Source organism: Oryctolagus cuniculus, chromosome 18, assembly GCF_051225735.1.
Source record: "Oryctolagus cuniculus isolate XC-2025 breed Fujian yellow rabbit chromosome 18, ASM5122573v1, whole genome shotgun sequence".
Lineage (NCBI taxonomy): Eukaryota > Metazoa > Chordata > Mammalia > Lagomorpha > Leporidae > Oryctolagus > Oryctolagus cuniculus.
Genome location: NC_142884.1, coordinates 8,125,590 through 8,138,359, shown reverse-complemented (window position 1 = coordinate 8,138,359; position 12,770 = coordinate 8,125,590). Strand labels below are relative to the sequence as shown.

Here is a 12,770-nt window from a genome sequence, read left to right as displayed (position 1 = left end):
TGGAGCTTAGAATGTCCTGCTTCACAAGAGCAGAGACCCTCCCTCGCCCTGTCTTGTTTTCTGCTTGATCACGAACACCTAGAGTGGTGCTAAAATGTAGAACAAGTTCTCTCAAATGTCTGTCAGAGAATTGAGTGAACGAATAAGTTTTAATCTGCTGAAAGTTTTGAAGCAAAGCGATCAGCTATGTAGAGAAAGAGAATTAAAGATGCACTTAGAAGAAGTAAAGAGCCTAGTTAAGAGGTTATTGCGAGATTTCTTGGTCAGGCTGCAAGGCAGGCATGTGGGGATTGAAATTCTAGCATTAGAATGGACCATGGTTGGCCGGTGCTGCGGCTCACTAGGCTAATCCTCCACCTAGCGGCGCCGGCACACCGGGTTCTAGTCCCGGTCGGGGTGCCGGATTCTGTCCCGGTTGCCCCTCTTCCAGGCCAGCTCTCTGCTGTGGCCAGGGAGTGCAGTGGAGGATGGCCCAAGTGCTTGGGCCCTGCACCCCATGGGAGACCAGGAGAAGCACCTGGCTCCTGGCTCCTGCCATCGGATCAGCGCGGTGCGCCGGCCGCAGCGCGCCAGCCATGGCGGCCATTGGAGGGTGAACCAACGGCAAAAGGAAGACCTTTCTCTCTGTCTCTCTCTCTCACTGTCCACTCTGCCTGTCAAAAAAAAAAAAAAAAAGAATGGACCATGGCTGTGTGCTGTTGTCCTCAGAACAGATGACAGCCTCCCTTCTGGAGCTGAAATGCTGTCATTTTCAGGGCACAGAAAGAGGTCACCCCTTCCCTGGGGCTGTGTTTGTGAATAAATACCAGTGTGACGGCTACCTCGTGCTCAGGGGGGATGTTGACATCAACCCCCTCCTGATCTTGCGTGAAAGTTCGTAGCTTCCACGGGAACACGAGCTCACAACCTGGTCCGTAGAATGAAGGGAACAAGGGAGACCCTGACCCTGCCTCTGTGGCCACCACAGGTACACAGGAAAACAAAGAGATACAAAGCTAGTTTAATATGCTGGTAAATTCTAGGAAGAAAAAGGACAGGGTTGGCCGGCGCCGCGGCTCACTAGGCTAATCCTCCGCCTTGCAGCGCCGGCACACTGGGTTCTAGTCCCGGTCGGGGGCGCCGGATTCTGTCCTGCTTGCCCCTCTTCCAGGCCAGCTCTCTGCTGTGGCCAGGGAGTGCAGTGGAGGATGGCCCAAGTGCTTGGGCCCTGCACCCCATGGGAGACCAGGAGAAGTACCTGGCTCCTGCCATTGGATCAGCGCGGTGCGCCAGCCGCGGCCATTGGAGGGTGAACCAACGGCAAAGGAAGACCTTTCTCTCTGTCTCTCTCTCTCACTGTCCACTCTGCCTGTCAAAAATAAAAAAAAAATTAAAAAAAAAATAAAGAAAAAGGACGGGGTAGTCTGTGAAAATAAGGCGGGACCCCAGTTCAGATTCCAGAGCCAGAGAAGGCCCCTTGGAGAAAGTGAGTCCTGTGCGACACCTCGAGGATTACTACGAGCTTGCCAGAGAGAGGGACTCCAGCCTCAGAGATGGGAGCCGTTGGGTGAATTCAGCAGCGCAGAGAGAGGCTGGAGCTCAGAGTGGGGATGAGCCTCCGGGGCTAACACGTGCAGGGCCCCGAGGACTCTGGGGGAGATTCAGCTTCCTGTCCGCACTGGTGGAGGGCTAGTTCCCTCTGTGCGGGCTCACGGGAATCTTACCTAGCGGAGGTTTGCAGTTGCTTGCAATTTGCTTTTACTGAAGAAACAAATCCTCCGTGTGGGAGGGAGCAAGGGAGGGAGGGAGGGAGAAACACAAGCTTGGGGAGAGGGAGAGTGGGGGGCTTGGGAGCAGACTGAGATCCAGAGGAGCGGGAGAGACAACGGAAAACAGGCTGAGGACTGGGAACGGGGAGCCAGGATTCCACGTGTTGCATTGGTTGTCGGACGGGAAGCAAAGGAGGGTACACAGGTGATTTCTGGTTGTTTCCCGGGGGGCACAGCACTGGCCATTTTGTTCTTGATCAATGGCTCCCAAGAGCCCCATCGCCTGCTTGTCCCCGCAGATCGGGGGCGAGGAGGCGCGTCCCTTCACAGCGGACCGGCCCGCGTCAGTCTGGGCAGGGGTCTAGAACCCCTACTCCTGACGGCTGGGGGCACCCCCTGCGAACGGTTGCTGAGGCCCGGCTCAGGCGCGGGAGACTCAGTCCTTATCCACGGCCCCTCCCCTTCCCAGCAGTCCCCGCGCACATCGTGAAGCCCTGATTGGCCCCCTGGCAGACTCGCGCATGCTCAGTGGTGCACCTGTGGGGCGGGGCTTAGGGCCCACATCCGGGTGTTACCTCCGGCCGTGGGGAGGTTGTTGAAGCTCAGGCCGCCTCGGGAACTCGGGTCGGTGCTCAGTCCGCTCTCCTCCACGCTAGTCACGCTTGGTCCGTGCCGGTGCGCACGGGGGTTCCGCGTGGGAGCTCGCCGGGCTCACGGTCATTAAATCAGTCCAGTTTGTCGCTCGGGAAGGCCAGTTCTGCGGTCACCGCGTCTCTCGCCGTCGGGCACCGCACGGCAATCCGGGAGGACTTCCCGGAAATGGTGCCGCGGAGGCAGCGACCCTGGGCCGCCCTCGGCGTGCTGGCGGCTGAGGGGCCGTGGGAGGCGCCTCAGTAAAACGCTCCCGTTCCACAGGTGAGCGAGTGGAGGCTGCCGGGGGGCGCCGGGCCTGGTTGTGTTTGGAAGCAGCTGTGACTTCCGGCTGGGATGCGCGACTTGGATTTTTTCAGGTGCGGGCCGCACGAAAGCCTCTGCGTGTTCAGTGTTTGAAAACGCGGATCGGAGCTGTTTCTGAGGAGAAACAGTTGTTTTCGCGTGAGTCAACTTTCTTACGTAACTCTCACCAGGCGGCCGCCAACCTCTGATTCTGCGAGAAATGTGCGGAAACGAAGTCCTTATTTCTTTAACACATCGTGAGGCGTGTTTTTAAGTGATTGCAGCCAAAATCTAGAGAGACCACAATCTATAGAAACACCCAAAAACCAAGAAAAATGGGGGCACTTGGGATGCCCCACTTTCTATATTGGAGTGCCTGGGTTTGAGTCCTGCCTCCACTTTTTTTTCTTTTTAAAGATTTATTTATTTGAAAGAGTTACACAGAGAGAGGAGAGGGAGGGGGTGGAGAGAGAGGTCTTCCATCTGCTGGGTCACCCCCAATGGGCCGCAACGGCTGGACCTGCACTGATCTGAAGCCAGGAGCTTCTTCCGAGTCTCCCATGCGGGTGCAGGGGCCCAAGGACCTGGGCCATCTTCTACTGCTTTCCCAGGCCATAGCAGGGAGCTGGATCGGAAGTGGAGCAGCTGGGTCTCGAACCGGCATCCATATGGGATGCTGGTGCTTCAGACCAGGGCGTTAACCTGCTGCGCCACAGTGCCAGCACCCTGCCTCCACCTCTGACCCAGCTTCCTACTAATGCGCCCTGGGAGGCCTCCGATGATGGCTCAAGGACGTGGGTTCCTGTCACCCATGTGGGAGACCTGGATGGAAGTCCTGCCTCCTGACTTGAGCCTGACCCGGCCCTGGCTGTTGCAGGCATTTGGGGAGTGAACCAGCAGATGAAAGATATCTCTCCATCTCCCTCCCCCACTCCTTCTGCTATTTTCAAATAAGTAAAAATATTTTTGAGAAGTAAAATAGCATCAGAAACACTGGGGGAGACCAATTAAATCAAGAGGGAGGAGGAGTCTGCTTCCAATTAGGATACAGAAAGCCACACGAGAGTGTCCCTTCCACCCTGCAAGGCAAGGAGCCAGATTATCTGTAAAATAATGACTCTGTTACTCAGAGAGCTAAGCTGTAAGCAGTGATGTTTACAGAATTTCCAGACGGTAACAGCCCCTCCAAGGAGAGAAGGAGCAGGGAGCTGGCTCACCCTCATCGGCGCAAAGGAGGAATCGTCCCTAAAGATGGGAAGAAAAAGCTTCAATTGCAATGAATTATTAAAGACAAAATATGACTTACCTGATGATGCAGGAGAGCCGGGAGTTGCAAACACAAAGGTGTTCCACGCTCATCTTTTTCCCTTGGTCCCTACCAGCTGATGACCAGAGAGAGTAGGGGAAGGGGGACAAGGGTGAGGACTGGAGAAAGCACCCCAGCATGAAACTTGTCCTGATTCCCAGACCTTACTTCTAAAGCAACAAAAGCGTCCGCCTCTGGAGGTGGGAGAGGAAACCTTCGCACCCTCCTGGCCCAGGAAGAGATCCACAGCTACACAGGGAGGAGTTCGCCTTCGCAGGGGTGGTGGGGAAACTGCCAAACCCAGGGCCCACGCAGAGCTCACTGGTTCTGGGGAAGGGGCAGGAAACACGCCTCTGCCCAAGGACAGCCAGGGAGACAGGCGCAGGGGAGGTGAGGATGCTGAGAAAGCCTGACTCCTGAGGGGTAGGCATGTCTGCCTGCCCAAAGTGAGAGAAAAGCCCCTCCTGGCCACAGCGGTCGGCTGATGGGGACACTCAGGAAGATGAAACAGCCCCTCCCCCCAAGAACTGAGGGTGTGGGGAGTGCAGACACAGCTCTTCCTGCATCACAGACCCCAGAGTGCGAACGGGGGAGAAGCAGCCGAATCCGAACCTGCTCACGTCTGCGAAGACCCTGCTTCACGTAAGGCCCCGTTCGCTGGTGCAGTGGGTTAAGGTGGCAACAGATCTTTTGTTAGGGGCAGAAATCAACCCATAACACAAGAGGAGTTAGGAAATGTTTCACATTTTGACTGGCTCGTGTGCTTGTGGGGGCCAAGATGTCCCACAGTCTGCCTTCTGCAAGCCAGAAAGCCAGGACAGTCGGGGATGTGGTTCAGCCCAAGCCCAGTGGCCTGAGACGGACGAGCCTCAGTGCCCAAGGCCAGGAGACGGCGGCTGCCCCAGCCCCAGGCGGGAGGCTGTTTGTCTTTCCTCTGCTTTTGTACTCTGTTTGAACCTTGGCTGATGGCCGCCCACACTGGTGTGGGGACATCTCCTTGCCTCTGTCCTCCAAGTCACTGCTGGTCACTCTGGAAGCACCCTCGCAGACCACGAAATGTTTTACCAGAGACCCGGCACACCCAAGCCCAGTCTGGTTGATGTATACAACTGACGAGCACCCCCGTCCTTTAGAAAAACTCAATAAAATCCTTCAACCTTGAGTAAACCGATCAAGAAAAAGAGAAGACACGTTACATGTCAGGAGTGACTGAGCATATCGAGAGATGGATCCCAGAGATATTCAACGATAATAAGGAAATCTACAAGCAACTTTATGCCAGCAAATTTACTGACTTAGAACTCATTGAAAGATAGAAATAACCAAGTTTCATTCAAGAAGAAATAGATAATGCCTGAATATCCCTATATCTATTACAAAAATTGCACTTGGAGCTACACGTGTTTACATGTTTGAAACTAAAGACCTAGGTGACTCCACTGGTGGAGCCCACCAAACATTTAAGGAGTAAGTGTTCATAACGCCAATTCTATGTAATTCTTGAAGAAAATAGGAGAACCAATACTTGGTTTCATGAGGCTGTCATCACTCTGATTTCAAGACCAGGCATAGGACTACAAGAAAAGATGGACCTAACTCCCTCATGATGATAGAAAGGCTATACAAAATTTGTCAAAACCAACAGACACCAGCAAGCTTAATGATGACAAACTGAACACATCCATCCAAGATTAGGAACAAGGCAAGGATGAACAGATGCAATTCTATTCATCATGCAGAAGCCCTCACCCATGCAGGAAGACAAGAAAAATAAGTCAACGCCATGCTGGTTGTGGAGCTGACGGTGTGCAAGGCAGGAACACGGAGATGTTGGCACTTTTCTCGCCAGAGCAAGAAGCCCACAAGTCAGACCACCCATCAAGATGCCATGTTATTTGGAGACAAGTTTTCTTTGGATCTGGGATACCGCCTGATATCTCTGGGGTCTCCCAAGACCACTTGCTTAAATTGTTCTTCCAAGGACAGATTTGTGTGAACAAAGATTAGGACGAGACACTCCCAGTCATGAATATTCATGTAGAACTGTATTGCAGAGGCGAGGGTCCATGCTCCTTGTGCCAACACTCTCGGCTTCGCAGGGCGCCCACCCAGCTTTCTTGAAGCATCTTGTAGCACAGAACAGTATCTTTTGATTTATTGCTGCGGGGAAATGACCATCCCCTTCAGCTCTTTCCCAGTCTAGTTTTCTTTGTTACGGAAACAGTTTTTCAAAATGAGATTGGGGCTTGTATTGGCTTGGACTATAGGCAGAAAAGCTTTGGAACTTAGTTGTGGTTGCCAAAAAAAAAAAAAAAAAAAAAAAAAAAAGCTGAATAAAACCTGTCCACTATAATAATCTTATAGCATGCCCCTGTGGGGCTCTCTGGCCAGTGCTATCACACCGGCCACCCTAGGTGTGAAGGAGCCAGGGAAATAGATGGTCTTCCCCGCCCAACCAGAGCCTTGACCCCCTGAGCATATTTAGTGAAGTCATAGAAGAAGCCAAGGACGGTATCAGATGGGAGCTGCCCAGGGCCACTGAGGAGGCTTCCATCTTGGCTGGGAAGAACCAGGAGGAAGTTGCATTGTGTCTGGAGGTTGGAAGACGGTCTGGAAAGGGAGTGTGGCCTGAGTCAGCCCCGCCCCCAAGTAGGAGTAGGTGGAATGTGTGGGGGAAGGGTTGCTTTTTCTCTTTGGCTTGGAAAGATGGACTTGGGACCATGTAGGGAAGGGGACAAGCCACAGAGAGCTTCGAGCGCACACTCCCTTGAACCAACTGGGACTCATCCGGGGACGACCCTTGTCCTTTCAGGCCAGGCCCCGTGAGGCTCCTAATTTGCAAAATGGTGACTGGCAAGGCAAGGACCCCTTAAAAGTAAGAGCAGACCTCTTCCTAGGAAGACCCCATGCCATTACTGCTGCCCCACCTCTCACCTCTTCCAGATCCTCCCCCAACCCAGGACACCCCGGTCTGAGAGCAGCAGCAGCAGCATCAGGATACACCCCAGTCGTCTCTGGGCCCTGAGATCCATGGCACTGCCTGTGCTAGGGCTGGGTAAGTGGAGGAGAGACAGGTGGGAGGAGGCTGGGGTGGGCGGGGCGGTGAAGCGATGAGAAGCTAAAGAAAGAAGTGCTTGATAAACAATAGGTAGTAGATGTCATTTTGTGATCTATGATTGGCAGATGACCTGCCACCTGTCCCACCTCCACCATAGTCACCAAAAATTTTGTTGGCTGAGTGCCCAGCCCTTCTGGCTCTGGCTTCTGTCTGAACGCCGTGTCCCTCCCTGCCACACCTGCTCCCTCCGCGACATCACCCGTGCAGTGGGTTATTGAGTCGCGTCACAGAGAAGAGACGCCACATGGTGACCCACAGGCAAATGCTGAGAGTCCTGGGTGCGGCGACCTGGAGAGCCGGCCTACAGTGTGGGAAGTGAGGTCCCGGTCTGGTGATTTTGCCCCTGTATCTGTCACACCCCCACCACAAGTCACACTGCTGGCAGAGACTTCCAGGGCAGCCCAGCGCTCCGGGTAAGCAAAGACACGCGCACCAGGACACTGCCAGGGCTCAGAGCACACCTCCCAGGAGCTGGGCAGGTGCCAAGGTCAGGTTAACCCCTTCAGTGCACAGGTGGGCTACTGCACACAGGTGGGATGTGGCGTGTGCCTGCTCGACAACCTGCCTCTCTCCCCCTCAGGGCTCCTTGCTCATGTTTTGCTGGACGTTAAGAAGGTTCCGGCGGCAGAGAGGCTGTGCGCCACAACCCCCTGTGTATTGGAATTCCCCAGAGAATCGCCCGGCAGCTCCGTGATCGTGGGCTCCTGGCTCAGTGGCAGCGCCGGCTCCCCTGTCGCCATCATCGGTGCCGAGGCCAGACTCCAGGGGACGGGGCATCGCGAGGAACGAGACTGTACCCTGCTGGTCCGTGCCATGCCCCAAGGCGACAGCCGGGCGTCCTTGCTCCACGCAGATCCAGGAGGGCGTGGAAGTGCTTTCCCGAGGGCGCGCACGGAGCCGTCCCTGGCAGGTGATGGCCGGCCTCCTGCGGTCAGTGGCTCAGACGGGAAGAAACCTGGAAGGGCTTCTGCTGATTGCGTGGGTTCCTCCCCACCGAGTGCTGAGCATCCACAAAACCCTAGGTGTTTGATGTTTACAAACGTAACACACGTCATGGGTTTAGCCGGCTATTTCCTTTTCTGATTTTTCAAATCTTTCAAAACTATTTATTTATTCCTGAAAGAGAGAGAGAAAGAGAGAGAGGTCTTCCATCTGTTGGTTCACTTCCTAAATGGATGCAATGGCCAGTGCTGAGCCAGGCAACAACCGGGAGCCAGGAGCTTCATCCGGGTCTCCCATGTGGGTGGCAGGGGCCCAATGACTCGGGCCATCTTCTACTGCTTTCCCAGACCATAGCAGAGAGCAGGATTGGAAGTGGAGCAGCCAAGACTCAAACAGGCACCCAAATGGGATGCTGGTGTTGGCAGGTGGCGGCGTTACCCACTATGCCAAAGTACTTTATTTTTCTATGTAGAAATGGCAGTTTGTGGGGAAGTGACTTGGTCAGAAGCAGTGCCCACTCAGTAGGAGACTAGGGGGTGAGAGAATGACCACAGGGGGCTGGGAAGGGACAGAGCCCCCATGGGGAGCTGGGTGGGAGGGAGAGAGACCCATGGGGGCCAGCATGAAGAGCTCTAGTCGGGGGCACAGGTGAGGACTCGTGGGCCGTGGGGATTCTCAGAGCACTCGCTCGGCCTCACTCAGCCTCGGTCCAGAGTTCAGGTTCAGCCTCTGCTGGGTCTGTTCGCCCGGACGATGGGTGAGCGCAGGGGAAGAAAACCCCCGATGCTGCGAGGTTGTGGGAAGGCACCGCGGAGCCCAAGGACTTGCAGCTGTGAGGTGTGCCCGAGGGTCCTTTGTCCACAGAGCGCCCCCCGCTCTCTCTTTCAGATCTGACCCCCAAACCTGAGCGCTACGTTCCCGACACCCTCGTGGTTAGGGAGCGGGGGACCGTGACCTGCACCATCGAAGGCACCTGCGAAGGAACCCGAGAGGCTTCCCTGCCCGGGGATGGGCCGGCCGGCTCCAGCGACGCCCCGGCGCTGCACTTCACCCCAAGGCCGGGGGCCCGCGGCAGCCCCCGCAGTTGTCGTCGCATGAACTTGGCCCGGGATAACCCGGCCAGGAGCGGCGAGGTTGAGGTCCAGGTGGTCTGTGAGTGCTGCCAGAGCCTGGGGAATGTGGTGGTCCCGGGAGAAAGACCCCGCCCCTGAGGGGAAGAAGGCTGGGGAGCGTTCACGCCTTCCTCTGCAGCGGCGGAGAGGCCCGGGGCTGAGAGCAGAGGCAGAGGACCAGAAAGGGGACGCAGGGGGACCTCTCTGACTGCTGACCCCCCCTCCCCCCCCGTCCTAGCACCTGCCAGGCTGCTCAGCTCCTCGTGCACCGTGGAGAAGACGCTGCGGTGCCGGTGCGCCTTCCACGGGATCCCCACGCCCTCCGTGCGCTGGTGGCTGGGCGGCGCCCCCGCGGGCGACAGCAGCCTGCCCGCCACTTCCAGCGCGCTGGGCCCCTGGGTCAACAGCACGGTCCACCTCGACGGGGAGCCGGAAGTGCTGAGGGCGATCCACTGTGAGGGCAGGAACCCGTACGGAACCCACACGTCCCGCGTGTTCCTGCTGGCAGGTGAGTGCCCACGGGGACGGCGCGGGGAATCCCGGCCGAGACCGCAGACCCTCGGGAGCAGAAGCACCGCGTCGCTTCCTGCCGCCTCCAGGACAGCATCCAGACGTGTTCCTGAGGGGGCTGCTCCAGGGCGTCGTGTACGGAGCCCTCGCGGCCGCCCTGCTCTGCTTCTGCCTGGTGCTGCTCGCGTGAGTGCCGCGGCCGGCTTCCTCCGCCAGGGGCGGCGCCTGCGCACGCCAGCAGAGTGGGGGGGGCGGTGCCTGCGCACGCCAGCAGAGTTGGGGGGTGGAGCCGCACTTTGGCCCCTCGAGGCAGTTAGATTGCCTGGGCCCCCAGGTAGAGTTCTGGGCTCCTGGCTGCAGTCCGCCCCCCGCCCTGGTTATCTCAGGCGTGTGGGGAGTGAACCAGCACGTGGAAGAGCCCCCCCTTCCTCTCTCCCTCCCTCCCTCTCTCTCCCTTTTCCTCTCCCTCCCTCTCCCTCCCTCTCTCTCTCTTTCTCCCTCCCTCTCCCTCTCTCTCCCTCCCTCTCCCTCTCTCTCCCTCCCTCTCCCTCCCTCTCCCTCCCTCTCTCTCTCTCCCTCCCTCTCTCTCTTCCTCTCTCCCTCTTCCTCTCTCTCCCCCCATGCCTTTCAAGTAGATGAAAATAAATTTTAAAATTAAGCATTTAAAAGCCAACAACAACTACAAAACTCAGATTCACCAGCCAGCCTCCTCCTGCTGCATTTATTGCTTTTTCTTCCTTCGACTTTTTCCCAGTTGTTTTTGTTTGTTTGTTTGTTTTTTGCCTCCTCTGCCGCCCTGAAACAGACTGGAGTCCAGCAGACTCCCATCCTTGCCTTCAGCCGTTCTCCTCCCTTCGTGGGCAGGGCTGCGCATTTCCCTCTGGGCGTGACTTTAGCTGCACCTCACAGGCTCGGATGTAATTCGTCAGCGATTGGTGACAATAGTTCTAATTTTCATTAGGATTTCTTTGACCTGTGGGTTTTTTTTTTTAAAGACACAAGAATACTGTCTAATGATCCCTCTTAAATTTCTATCTGACACCCAAAGCCTCAGAAAATATACAACGCGTGATTTCAGTTGCTGCTTTTCTGCGTGGCACAAGTTTTGTTTAAAATACTCCACGTGGGCTTTAAAACACTGCAGATTCTACGCTTGTTGCACACGGTGCTTATGCATCTTTTATTTTTTTAAAAATGATTTGTTTATTTATTTGAGAGGCGGAGGGAGGGAGAGAGGGAGGGAGGGAGGGGGAGAGAGAGAGAGAGAGAGAAACAGAGGGAGGCAGGTCTTCCATCTGGTTCACTCCCCAAATCCCTGCAATGGCCCAAGTTGGGCCAATCCGAAAACCAGGAGCCAAGAGCTCCTTCCAGGTCTCCCAGGCGGGTGCAGGGGCCCAAGGACTTGGCCATCTTCTTCTGCTTTCCCAGGCCATAGCAGAGAGCCCCTGGAGTGGGCCGAACCAGAGAGGAGGGGGCTGGCTGTGGCACCCACGGGGCGCCCACGCAGCAGGCGTGCGAGAAATAGCGCGAGGAGGGAGATGGCAAGGAAGACCTGTCCAGACCCACAGAGTGTGCTCACTGAGTCGTCCCTGGGTTGAAGAGGAGCCGCAGAAAGGGGCCAGCAGGCCACAGGGCGAGGACATCACGCTGGGTGCGGGGGAGCCTTGGGCGGCCCTGGGCTACAGAGGAGAGGCGGCTACAGACCGGCCAGTAGGGGGCGCTGTGCCCCTGTCCCGCCGGTGCGTGGACACCAGTCCAGCAAGTGCAGGGAGGGCCTCTGGCCCCAGTGCAGGGCAGGACACAGCATTAACCTGAGGACTCATTGCCGCAGGAGGAAGATGCTTCAACCGTGGAAGGAAGACGAAGCCGTGGAGACCAGAGAGGCCGGGACCCCCATGAAGCCGGGGGTGCTGGGGCGGCCGCTCAGGTCCAGGGGCGTCTGAGGCAGACACCCCACTGGCGTGCGGTGAGTCCCTCACCTGGAGCTGCGTTCCCTGGGCCAGAGGGAGCCCCCGCGGTCAGCCAGCAGGTGCCCGGCGGAGCCCCGAAGGGCACTGGGTGGGGAGGGAGACCCCCGCCCTGGAAGCCCCACGGAGCCCTGAGGGTCTGCGCTTGCGTGAGCTCTCCAGACGGCGTGGAGGAGCGGGCTGGGCCTTACGGGGGTCAGGTAGCAGCAGACCCTGGCCGCCTCCCCCGGGGACCTGCACGCGGCGCCCCTCTGCGCGTGTCTGTGTCGTGGTCACCACCTCCTCCTCTGTCCCACAAAGACCTCTGGTAACCTGGCCGCCCACGTCTTCAGTCCAGTCCCACGCCGAGGTGTGGGGGGCGAGGGCTGGGGGAGGGGGGCCTCAGCACTGGAGTCCGCGCAGGCGCAGCCCACAGCGGGCGCTGGATCCGCAGCGCCCACGTCTCCCGGAGCCCCAGCGCTGACCGGGGCTGCTGTGAGCAGGCGTGGGGGCCGCGTGCACCAAAGGCAGCCCCATTCTGCTGAGAGCAGAGCCGGGGGCCTGCACGGGGTGGGGGAAGGAGCCCCAAAGGTACCTCTGCGGGGTCCCCGCGGGTCGGGAGCCCCCTCCCCACACACACACCTGCTCCGCAGCTCACTGCCCCTCGGGCCACACGGGGGCCACACGGGGGCCGCTCGGGGCTCCCGAATCCCCGGAGCCTGCGGCCCTGGAGCAGCCCCAGTCCCTCTCCCCGGCCCTGGACATCTCCTGGCCTGGCCACAGTCCAGCGCACAGGGAACAGACCAGAGGCGGCCTGGAGGGAGGGGCTACCCAGGGCAGGCTCCGCCCCGCCCCCGCTCGGCCCCGCCCCCATCCCGAGGTGGGAACTCAGGGCGACTATTCTGACTTTTGGAGAAATGCAGATTTGTCTTGGATTCCATTATGTTCCTTCTAAGAGCCGGTGTTTCTCAATCGGCGTGGGGTGAAGGGAAGCCGCCCGCGAGCCACTCCTTTGCAACCTGGGTGCACCTCCTGCCACCAGCAGGTACCGTGCAGGCAGGGGGCCAGCACCCTGCCACCTGTGCCCAGGACACGCTGGGGAGAAGCCCGGGTCTGGGAGGACGAGAGAGAGCACCCCAGGCAGGGGAAGCT

The 12,770-nt window shown here is 57.7% G+C and overlaps 1 protein-coding gene across 1 annotated transcript; it reads left to right on the top strand.

Moving 5' to 3' along the window:
- Positions 1–2,008: 2,008 nt before the first annotated feature.
- LOC103346671 (uncharacterized) lies at positions 2,009–12,367 on the top strand. The gene is made up of 7 exons (XM_089320141.1): positions 2,009–2,091; positions 6,951–7,045; positions 7,689–8,183; positions 8,915–9,202; positions 9,401–9,670; positions 9,774–9,858; positions 11,504–12,367. The coding sequence occupies exons 1-7, from the start codon at positions 2,009–2,011 to the stop codon at positions 11,613–11,615; spliced, it is 1,428 nt and encodes a 475-aa protein (XP_089176267.1). The 3' UTR covers positions 11,616–12,367.
- The last annotated feature ends 403 nt before the right edge of the window (positions 12,368–12,770 follow it).

Bases quoted from the DNA above. Each gene is read 5' to 3' on its own strand.
- LOC103346671 (XM_089320141.1), top strand. From the start codon at position 2,009: ATGGCTCCCAAGAGCCCCATCGCCTGCTTGTCCCCGCAGATCGGGGGC. The intron at 9,671-9,773 runs GTGAGTGCCCAC...GACAGCATCCAG, and splicing joins CCGCGTGTTCCTGCTGGCAG to ACGTGTTCCTGAGGGGGCTG. The intron at 9,859-11,503 runs GTGAGTGCCGCG...TCATTGCCGCAG, and splicing joins TTCTGCCTGGTGCTGCTCGC to GAGGAAGATGCTTCAACCGT.